Here is a 10,138-nt window from a genome sequence, read left to right on the forward strand (position 1 = left end):
TGGTCAAGGATATGGGATCACCATAAATAAGAAATATGCCGAAGAGATTGTTACCGTAGAATGAGAGTGTCCTCTTGACAAATCCTATTTTGCTGGTAAAGAATTCATAATAATGGTCTCATATTCTTGACCGGCCATGGCCACTGAAAATATTCCAATGCACAGGACCGATGGTTGAGAATCTGTTTTATTACATTGAAAATATATTTAAAATCCAATCAGAGTGTATTCTACCTATAACAATTATCTATTTTTAGTATAAAAGAAATACATTTCAATTGAGTTTCCAATGAACTAGAAAGATATGTTATTTGTAAGAAGAATATAGTGAAGTTATGAGGGAAATACATCTGAAGACGCCGGGGCGTCGAATAATGTATTTCTCTCATAATTTCACGATATTCTTTCTACAAATAAAGAGGATTTCTAGTTTATTCGAAATTCAATTAAAATGTATTTTTTTTATACTAAAAATATATAATTTATATAGATAAAATACACTCTGATTGCATTTTAAATATTTTTCAATGTAATAAAACAGATTCTCAACCATCGGTCCTGCGCATTGAAATATTTTCAGTGGCCATGGCTGGTCAAGAATATGAGACCATCATTATGAATTCTTTACCAGCAAAATAGGATTTGTCAAGAGGACACTCTCATTCTACGGTAACAATCGCTTCGGCATATTTCTTATTTATGGTGATCCCATATCCTTGACCAACGGTGCACACTGAAAATATTCCAATGCACAGGACCGATGGATAAGAATCTGTTTTATTAAATTGGAAATATATAATTGATACACTCTGAATGTATTTTAAATATATTTTCAATTTAATAAAACAGATTCTTATCCATCGGTCCTGTGCATTGGAATATTTTCAGTGGGCACCGTTGGTCAAGGATATAGGATCACCATAAATAAGAAATATGCCGAAGAGATTGTTACCGTAGAATGAGAGTGTCCTCTTGACAAATCCTATTTTGCTGGTAAAGAATTCATAATAATGGTCTCATATCCTTGACCGGCGATGGCCACTGAAAATATTCCAATGCACAGGACCGATGGTTGAGAATCTGTTTTATTACATTGAAAATATATTTAAAATCCAATCACAGTGTATCAATTATTTTCTTCTGTCCTTTTCGTTCTGTCCTCTGAAAGCGCGCATCGATAGTTACGCGAAAACAGTTACGATAAAAGCTGACGAACGAAGGGGTAAGATGGAAAACACTCTGTAATGGAAGATATTTAGAATGAAACGACACGAGTTGGTTGCACAGAGTCTATTTATTGACTTCATGTTACAGTGAGGTCGGGAGCTAAAGAGTTGCTACTTTTTGAGAGCAATAAAAAAAAATCATTTTTTTGTTATTTTTATTCCCTGAGGGGAAGTGAAATAATTTAAAACACACACAAACACACATACAAACATAGAAATTAACATATTTAACTTATTAATTAATTGATGAGGTGTTCCACGTAACCGCCACCTGTTTCGATGCAGCAACGGTATCGAGCTAAAGTATTAGCACGGCACCGCTGCAGCATCTCAGGGGTGACGGTACGTAACGCTTCCTCAATCCTCTCTTCGAGATGGGCGCGGTCTCGGATTTCTTGACGATATGTCTGGGTTTTAATATGACCCCACAGGAAAAAATCCAAAGGGTTGAGATCTGGCGAACGTGGGGGCCAATCTTGGCGACCGCCACGTCCAATCACCCTCTCTCCAAAAAGGCGAGCCAGTTCCCCTCGCGCTGCAGCGCTTGTATGCGCCGGAGCACCATCCTGCTGAAACCAGGCATTGTCAAATTCCTCCGGAGCCATTCCTGAGCGGAGACAAAGTCTCCTCAGTTTGGTCCGGAGGAATCTGGTATATGTGACCGCCGTTAATGTCTGCGGGAGTTGGTATGGCCCAATCTAAACAAATAAGAAAAATTTTAAGTAGAAAAATTATTTTCCTCAAGAACTCTTGCAGTTTTATTAACCGGTTGACTGGTAAGCTTTTTTCAGTTTTCGTGCAAAAATTGGTACGGGTCAATAAGTCACCGAAATATACGAAAATTTGTTTCTGGGGGCTTACGAGGTAGCTGATTCTATTCCCAAATTTAGTTTTTACTTAGGTATCCACGACATTAGGGGTAAGAATAAGGGTTTGAAGTGTCGTATTGCATGAAAATTCAAAGCTTTTTAGTACACTAGACTTTTTTATCTAAACTAGGGTCACCGCGCGCACAAGTGAAAATTTCAAACGTTATTTTAATGTGTACACTACACGATACATTACTAGAATGGGCCCAATTTTTGTTTATAAAATACAATACCAGTCAACCGGTTAAAATTTATACTTACCAAAATATTGCCGTATATTCCAGCCCACAAATTGATTCGCTCAATTCGCCGCTGCGTATGACCGACGGAAACGACGCGGGGGTTTTCTCTGCTCCAGTGGTGGGCGTTGTGGCAATTCCACGGCCCATCGATACCAAACGATGATTCATCGGAGAAGATTATCCGGGCCAGAAATCCCGGTTCTGCCGCTTCGGTATTTACCATAAATCGGCAGAACTCGAGTCTGGCCGGAAAATCATGCTCTTGAAGATTTTGGACACGCGTATAATGGTACGCGTGCCACCCTTCACGTTTCATAACCGTTTGGACGGTGATGTAAGATGTGTCGAGCATCCTCGCGGCTTGTCGTAGGCTCGTCTCCGGCTGACGTCGAAATAATTCGAGGATCCGCTCCTCCATTCTCGGTGTTCGCACCGTTGCCGGTGCCCCGCCGTTCCGATGATTGGGGAGTACGTTACCGGACTCCTGCATCCTTCTGTATGCATTGTAGATTACGATATTATTTGGATATCTTTCCCTGCGTTGATATCTTTCGCGGTACAGTCGGGACGCCGCAAGCGCATTGTGGTTACATTCTATGTAGCATGTCACCATGTCTGCATACTCCTGAACTGAATATTCAACCATTTGTATCAAATAATAATCTTCTTTGGAGAAATAACAAACACGCACTCAACAACTCGACCGAGAATGATGCCAAAACAAAACAAAAACGTTGCTGCATCGATTTTATTTACAAAACAGAAGAAAAACGCTTTTCGATGTATCGATAGGTACGGCAACGAAAAAAAATGAAATCGATACAGCTATATTTTTTTTCGTTTTTGCACGATTCTTAGTCGAGTGTTGGGTGATAGTTATTTTTTCGAAGAGGATTATAGTTTCGTAACAATGGTTGAATATTCAGCTCAGGAGTATACCGAAATGGTAGAATGCTACATAAAATCGAATGATAATGCGCTTGCGGTATCCCAAACGTACCGCGAAAAATATTCTCGAAGGGAAAGACATCCGAGCGACGATGTAAAATATGACGATTACAGAAGGCTAACGAGTCCGGATCTACTCACGAATTACGGGAACGATGGGGCACCTACAACGGTTAGAACACCACGATTAGAGTAACAGACAATCTCCGAATTTCAACATTCTTACGGATAACTTTAGATACTTTCCGGAGTTTTTTGCAACGAAGTTGAAATTCGGAAATTGGAGAGAAATGAGGTTTTTTTCTATTTATTTATTTTCAAGCCACTACACAATCAACGATAGATTGAAAAATTCAATCGTTATTAAAATGAAAAGATAAAAACCAGAGTATTCAGTTTCTCGTTTCCAAAAACTTTGAGGAGATCATTTCGAGTTGCAGCCGAATTTTCGGAGTTTTTTCTCGTCAAAATTATACCCTTAAATTTTTTAAGAAAACAAAAAAAAATTGGCAAATAAATTTTTTTTTATATTTTGGAAATTCAGGGAATTTTCATGTAATCATTGAACCACTCTTTTTTATAATATGGCAGCAAGAACGTGAATATTCTACAAAAATATAAGCTAATTTGGTTTTCGGAAACTATTAGGTTTAGCACAAATTATGTAAGTACAAAAATCTCTTATTGGTAAAAGAATGGTGACGAAAACGGACGACGAGAACGGGGACGAAAATGAGCAAAGAAAATGCGGACGAAAACGAGTACGAGGACGAGTACGAAGACGAAGACGAGAACGAGAATGAAATCGATTACGAAAACGAGTACGAAGACGAAAACGAGCAACGAAATAGCGGACGAAAACCAACGACGAGGACGAGGACGGAAACAAAAACAGAGGCGGGAACGAAGACGAGAATGACGATGAGGACGGGGACGAAAATGAACAACGAGGACGAAGACGAGAACGAGGACCACGACGACGATGGGAACGGGGGAGACGACGAAAACAGAGGCAAGACGAAGACGCGAATGACGACGACGATGAATACGAGGACGAGAATGAACGACGAGAACGGGGATGAAAACGAACGACGAATATGACGACGAGAACGGGGACGAAAATGAGCAAAGAAAATGCAGACGAAAACCAGCGACGATTACGAGAACGAGAATGAAAATGAGTACGAGTACGAGTACGAAGACGAAAACGAGAACGAGAACGAAGACGAGGACCAGCGAGAACGAACGACGAGAACGGTGACGAGAACGAAAACGAAAACGAGAACGAAGACGAGGACGAGCGAGAACGAACGACGAGAACGGGGACGAAAACAAACGATGAAAATTAACAACGAGTACGAGTATGACGACGACGACGAAGACGAGGACGAAGACGAAGACGACGACGAGAACGAAAAACAAAGACGAGGACGAGGACGAAGAACAAAGACGAGTACGAGGACGACGACGGGGGACAAGAACGAACGACGAGTACGAGATCGAAAACGAAAACGAGAACGAGAACGAAGACGAGGACGAGCGAGAACGAACGACGAGAACGGGGACGAGAATAAACGATGAAAATGAACAACGAGTACGAGTACGACGACGACGACGAAGACGAGGACGAAGACGAGGACGAGGACGAAGACGACGACGAGGACGAGTACGACGACGAGAACGAAGAACAAAGACGAGGACGAGGACGAGGACGAAGACGAGGACGAGTACGACGACGAGAACGAAGAACAAAGACGAGTACGAGGTCGAAGACGAGGACGAGCATGAAGACGAGTACCACGACGAGAACGAAGAACAAAGACGAGTACGAGGACGAAGACGAGGACGAGCATGAAGACGAGTACGACGACGACGACGAAGATGAGGACGAGGACGAGTACGACGACGAGAACGAAGAACAAAGACGAGTACGAGGACGAAACCGAGAACGGGGACGAAAACAAACGATGAAAACGAACAACGAGTACGAGTACGACGACGACGAGGACGAGTACGGCGACGAGATCGAGAACAAAGACGAGTACGAGGACGAAAACGTGAATGAGAACGAAGACGAGGACGAGGACGAGAATGAGGAGAAAAACAATATGCGAATATTCCTTTTATTATTTATTTATTGATGAAGTCACACAATTTAATTTTGTCGTATATCGTTCCCCTACAATTCACGAGTGTTTTTTTTTTATTTCCGCGTTCGCAAATTGGAACACAGTCGTGTTAGGCAGCGCTTAAATTCTTCGTGCGTCAGCTGATTCTCGCTTTCGACGGTTTGATAAACGTACTCTGAAAGTTAATATTTTTATTTTTAATAGAGACAATGATGGATTGTTTCAAGGAAGTAACCCCGATGTACTTACTTTCAACTGCTTTTCTTATTTCCGGTGGTATGGGCAAATATTCTTTACTCCCCATTGCGCACATTCTCTTCAAATCGTCTCTGACGATAAGTGCCTTAATCAAGGCCCCTGCCATTTTACGTGCATCCTTTCGGTGTTTTTGCGTTATCCCGCGCAGGATATTCGGCGCTATGAGCACCCCGGAGTTTGGCACCAATTCAGTCTATATTGGTTGGGAGCAAATTATTTATTGTCCTATTATTTATTTTTCTGTTTCCAAAAGAAAACGAAGTGGGATGTACCGTTGCTAAATTCTCTTGTTCAGTATCACGTACTTCATTGCCCTGTACTTCCGTGTCTCGTACTCCAATATCATGTACTTCATGGTCCTGTACTTCAGTGTCCTGTTCTTCTTGGTCGGTTTCATCGTGGTTTACTTCATCAGTCGGCTCGGTAGACAGATTCGCCGGTACACCCTCTCCTATATAACCCGTGATAATACCCTGCCTATTCACGGACAGGTTTTTTATCCAGGTCTCATCATCTGAGACGAGTCAAAGAGTTTATTGAGAAACCTTAGCTTGAGGAAATATTCGATCGAAAAATTAAATGGGAATTCTTTTTTTTATAAACGTGAAGCTGCCAAAAAATATGCACGATACTTTCCCTTCAAAACTGCTGCAATTATGTTGATTGAGATAGATTTACAAAAAAACCATATTTGGAAAATTGAAATTTCGCGAGGAACGTTCGACGGAAAAAAAAGGGCAGAGAATCTTGTAAGATGTGAGATTAAATTCTATCGACTTTCCTATGACCATAACTCGATCCTTTATTGAAGGAATCGGTATTATGGGTTGAAAAAACGAGGGAGTTATTGTAAACGAAAATATAAACAAAAATTCCATACTGCTATTCATTAGAACGGTCTCGTAAAAAAAGTCCGTCAAATAAAATTCAAAGTTACCTGACTGGGCTAGTATGACAGCGTCATATTTTTTTTTTCCCCATTTCACACGGGCTTTAAATCCAGAAGAATTTATCACTCTCTCCGTTGGTTCGACGCTGACCGACTTGTTATCTGTCCAAAATACGAGAGAAAACATTTCGAATGAATCTTCGAATGAATCTTTGATGACACCTGATTTTCTTGACGTCGAAAACAAAACAATGCCGACTTCTGCGATCGATCGCCGAAGTGCTTCATGTACATATACTTGTACGAATTAATTTTGTCTGTACGAACTAAAGATCGCAAATAGCTTGGTAAATCGAAAAATTTTCAGAATATTGTTTTTTCAGTTGCTGATAACGAATTTGCAAAATTCATTTTTTTGCGTATCTTGCAAATATGCAAAACGATGAGAAACAAGAATAAAGAGGATGACGGAAACGATTAGGACGAGAGAAAAAGAGAACGGGTATGAAGAGGAGGACGAAAATGAACGACGACGACGGGGATGAAAACGAAGACGAACGTCAGGACTAGGACGAGAACGAAAAACGATTATCGGGATGAAAACGGGGGCGAAAATCAGGACTAAGAGGGGACCGAAAACGAACGATGAAAGAAACAACGAGGACGAAGACGAGAATGACGACGAGTACGAATACCGGTACGAGAACGAACGACGAGAACGGGGACAAAAACGAGAACGAACGACGAGAACGGGGACGAAAATGAGCAAAGAAAATGTGGACGAAAACCAGCGACGATTACGAGAACGAGAATGAAAACGAGTACGAGGACGAAGACGAAAATGAGAACGAGGACGAAGACGAGAACGAGGACGGAAACAAAAACAGAGGCGAGAACGAAGACGAGAATGACGACGAGAACGAATACGAGAATGAGAACGAAAACGAACGACAAAAAATGAACAACGAGGACGAGTACGAAAACGACAACGAGGATAAGGAGGACGACGACGAGAATGAATGACGAGGACGGGGACGAAAACGAAGACGAGGACAAGCGAGAACGAACGACGAGAACGAGGACAAAGAACAAAGACGAGTACGAGGACGAGAACAAGTACGAGGACGAAAACGAGAACGGGGACGAAAACAAACGATGAAAATGAACAACGAGTACGAGTACGACGACGACGACGGAGACGAGGACGAGGACGAAGACGAGAACGAAGAACAAAGACGAGTACAACTACGACGACGAGGATGAGGACGAGGACGAGCGAGAACGAACGACGAGAACGGGGACGAGAATAAACGATGAAAATTAACAACGAGTATGAGTATGACGACGACGACGAAGACGAGGACGAGGACGAAGACGACGACGAGAACGAAAAACAAAGACGAGGACGAGGACGAAGAACAAAGACGAGTACGAGGACGACGACGGGGGACAAGAACGAACGACGAGTACGAGATCGAAAACGAAAACGAGAACGAGAACGAAGACGAGGACGAGCGAGAACGAACGACGAGAACGGGGACGAGAATAAACGATGAAAATGAACAACGAGTACGAGTACGATGACGACGACGAAGACGAGGACGAAGACGAGGACGAGGACGAAGACGACGACGAGGACGAGTACGACGACGACGAGGACGAGTACGACGACGAGAACGAAGAACAAAGACGAGGACGAGGACAAAGAACAAAGACGAGTACGAGGACGACGACGGGGGACGAGAACGAACGACGAGTACGAGATCGAAAACGAAAACGAGAACGAGAACGAAGACGAGGACGACGACGGGGGACGAGAACGAACGACGAGTACGAGATCGAAAACGAAAACGAGAACGAGAACGAAGACGAGGACGAGCGAGAACGAACGACGAGAACGGGGACGAGAATAAACGATGAAAATGAACAACGAGTACGAGTACGACGACGACGACGAAGACGAGGACGAAGACGAGGACGAGGACGAAGACGACGACGAGGACGAGTACGACGACGAGAACGAAGAACAAAGACGAGTACGAGGACGAAAACGAGAACGGGGACGAAAACAACAGATGAAAACGAACAACGAGGACGAGTACGACGACGACGACGAAGACGAGGACGAGGACGAAGACGAGAACGAAGAACAAAGACGAGAACGAGGACGAGAACGAGTACGAGGACGAAAACGAGAACGAACGACGACACCGGGGACGAAAACAAACGATGAAAATGAACAACGAGTACGAGTACGACGACGACGAAGACGAGGACGAAGACAAGGACGAGGACGAGTACGAAGACGAGAACGAGTACAAAGACGAATACGAGAACGAGGACGAAAACGAGAACGAGAACGTAGACAAGGACAAGGACGAGTACGAAGATGAGAACGAGTACGAAGACGAGTACGAGGACGAAAACGAGAACGAGAACGTAGACAAGGACGAGGACGAGTACGAAGACGAGGACGAGGACGAAAACGAGAACGAGAACGTAGACGAGGATGAGGACGAGTACGAAGACGAGGACGAGGATGAGTACGAAGATGAGAACGAATACTCGTTCTCGTCGTCATATTCGTTCTCATCTTCGTACTCGCCCTTGTCCTCGTTTTCGTCCCCGTCCTCGTCGTTCGTTCTCATCCTCGTCTTCGTCTTCGTACTCGTCCTCGTCTTTGGTCTCGTTTTCGTTCTCGTTCGTTCTCGTTGTTAATTCTAGTCCTCGTCTCTGTTTTCGTTCCCGTTTTCGTCCTCATACTCGTCTTCGTACTCGTTCTCGTTTTCGTCCTCGTCGTCATTCTCGTCTTCGTTCTCGCCTCTGTTTTTGTTTCCGTTCTCGTCCTCGTCGTTGGTTTTCGTCCGCATTTTCGTTGCTCGTTTTCGTCTTCGTACTCATCCTCGTAATCGTTTTCGTTTTCGTCTTCGTCTTCGTACTCGTCCTCGTATCCGTTTTCGTTCTCGTTCTCGTACTCGTCGCTGGTTTTCGTCCGCATTTTCGTTGCTCGTTTTCGTCTTCGTACTCATCCTCGTAATCGTTTTCGTTTTCGTCTTCGTCTTCGTACTCGTCCTCGTATCCGTTTTCGTTCTCGTTCTCGTACTCGTCGCTGGTTTTCGTCCGCATTTTCGTTGCTCGTTTTCGTCTTCGTACTCGTTCTCGTAATCGTTTTCGTTCTCGTTTTCGTCTTAGGAATAGTACGAAGACGAGGACGAAAACGAGAACGAGTACGAAGACGAGGACGAGTACGTAGAGGAGTATGAGGACGAAAACGAGAACGAGTACGAGGACGAGGACGAGTACTCGTTCTCGTTTTCGTTTTCGTCTTCGTCTTCGTACTCGTCCTCGTATCCGTTTTCGTTCTCGTTCTCGTACTCGTCGCTGGTTTTCGTCCGCATTTTCGTTGCTCGTTTTCGTCTTCGTACTCGTTCTCGTAATCGTTTTCGTTCTCGTTCTCGTTTTCGTCTTAGGAATAGTACGAAGACGAGGACGAAAACGAGAACGAGTACGAAGACGAGGACGAGTACGTAGAGGAGTATGAGGACGACAACGAGAACGAGTACGAGGACGAGGACGA

At 43.6% G+C, this 10,138-nt stretch overlaps 2 protein-coding genes across 2 annotated transcripts; one reads left to right on the forward strand and one right to left on the reverse strand.

The window, feature by feature from the left end:
* Positions 1-4,419: 4,419 nt before the first annotated feature.
* Positions 4,420-5,426, forward strand: LOC122411331 (myb-like protein X). Its single transcript, XM_043420075.1, has 4 exons — positions 4,420-4,646; positions 4,765-4,885; positions 5,003-5,110; positions 5,271-5,426. The coding sequence occupies exons 1-4, from the start codon at positions 4,420-4,422 to the stop codon at positions 5,424-5,426; spliced, it is 612 nt and encodes a 203-aa protein (XP_043276010.1).
* A 28-nt stretch (positions 5,427-5,454) lies between these two features.
* LOC122411332 (uncharacterized) lies at positions 5,455-6,748 on the reverse strand. Its single transcript, XM_043420076.1, has 4 exons — positions 6,610-6,748; positions 5,945-6,186; positions 5,664-5,865; positions 5,455-5,589 (listed from the first exon to the last, which is right to left on the reverse strand). The coding sequence occupies exons 1-4, from the start codon at positions 6,746-6,748 to the stop codon at positions 5,489-5,491; spliced, it is 684 nt and encodes a 227-aa protein (XP_043276011.1). The 3' UTR covers positions 5,455-5,488.
* Positions 6,749-10,138: the final 3,390 nt, after the last annotated feature.

The sequence above is a fragment of the Venturia canescens genome, chromosome 5, assembly GCF_019457755.1.
Source record: "Venturia canescens isolate UGA chromosome 5, ASM1945775v1, whole genome shotgun sequence".
Taxonomy (NCBI): domain Eukaryota; kingdom Metazoa; phylum Arthropoda; class Insecta; order Hymenoptera; family Ichneumonidae; genus Venturia; species Venturia canescens.

Excerpts from the sequence above, each read along its gene's own strand:
- LOC122411331 (XM_043420075.1), top strand. The coding sequence starts at position 4,420 with ATGCAGACGAAAACCAGCGACGATTACGAGAACGAGAATGAAAATGAG. Across the intron at positions 4,886-5,002 it reads AAAATGAACAACGAGTACGA|ACGAGGACGAGTACGACGAC; the intron begins GTACGACGACGA and ends ACGAGGACGAAG. Across the intron at positions 5,111-5,270 it reads AGAACGAAGAACAAAGACGA|TACGAGTACGACGACGACGA; the intron begins GTACGAGGACGA and ends ACGAACAACGAG.
- LOC122411332 (XM_043420076.1), bottom strand. The coding sequence starts at position 6,748 with ATGTTTTCTCTCGTATTTTGGACAGATAACAAGTCGGTCAGCGTCGAA. Across the intron at positions 6,187-6,609 it reads TGTCATACTAGCCCAGTCAG|ATGATGAGACCTGGATAAAA; the intron begins GTAACTTTGAAT and ends GACTCGTCTCAG. Across the intron at positions 5,590-5,663 it reads AATAAGAAAAGCAGTTGAAA|AGTACGTTTATCAAACCGTC; the intron begins GTAAGTACATCG and ends ATTAACTTTCAG.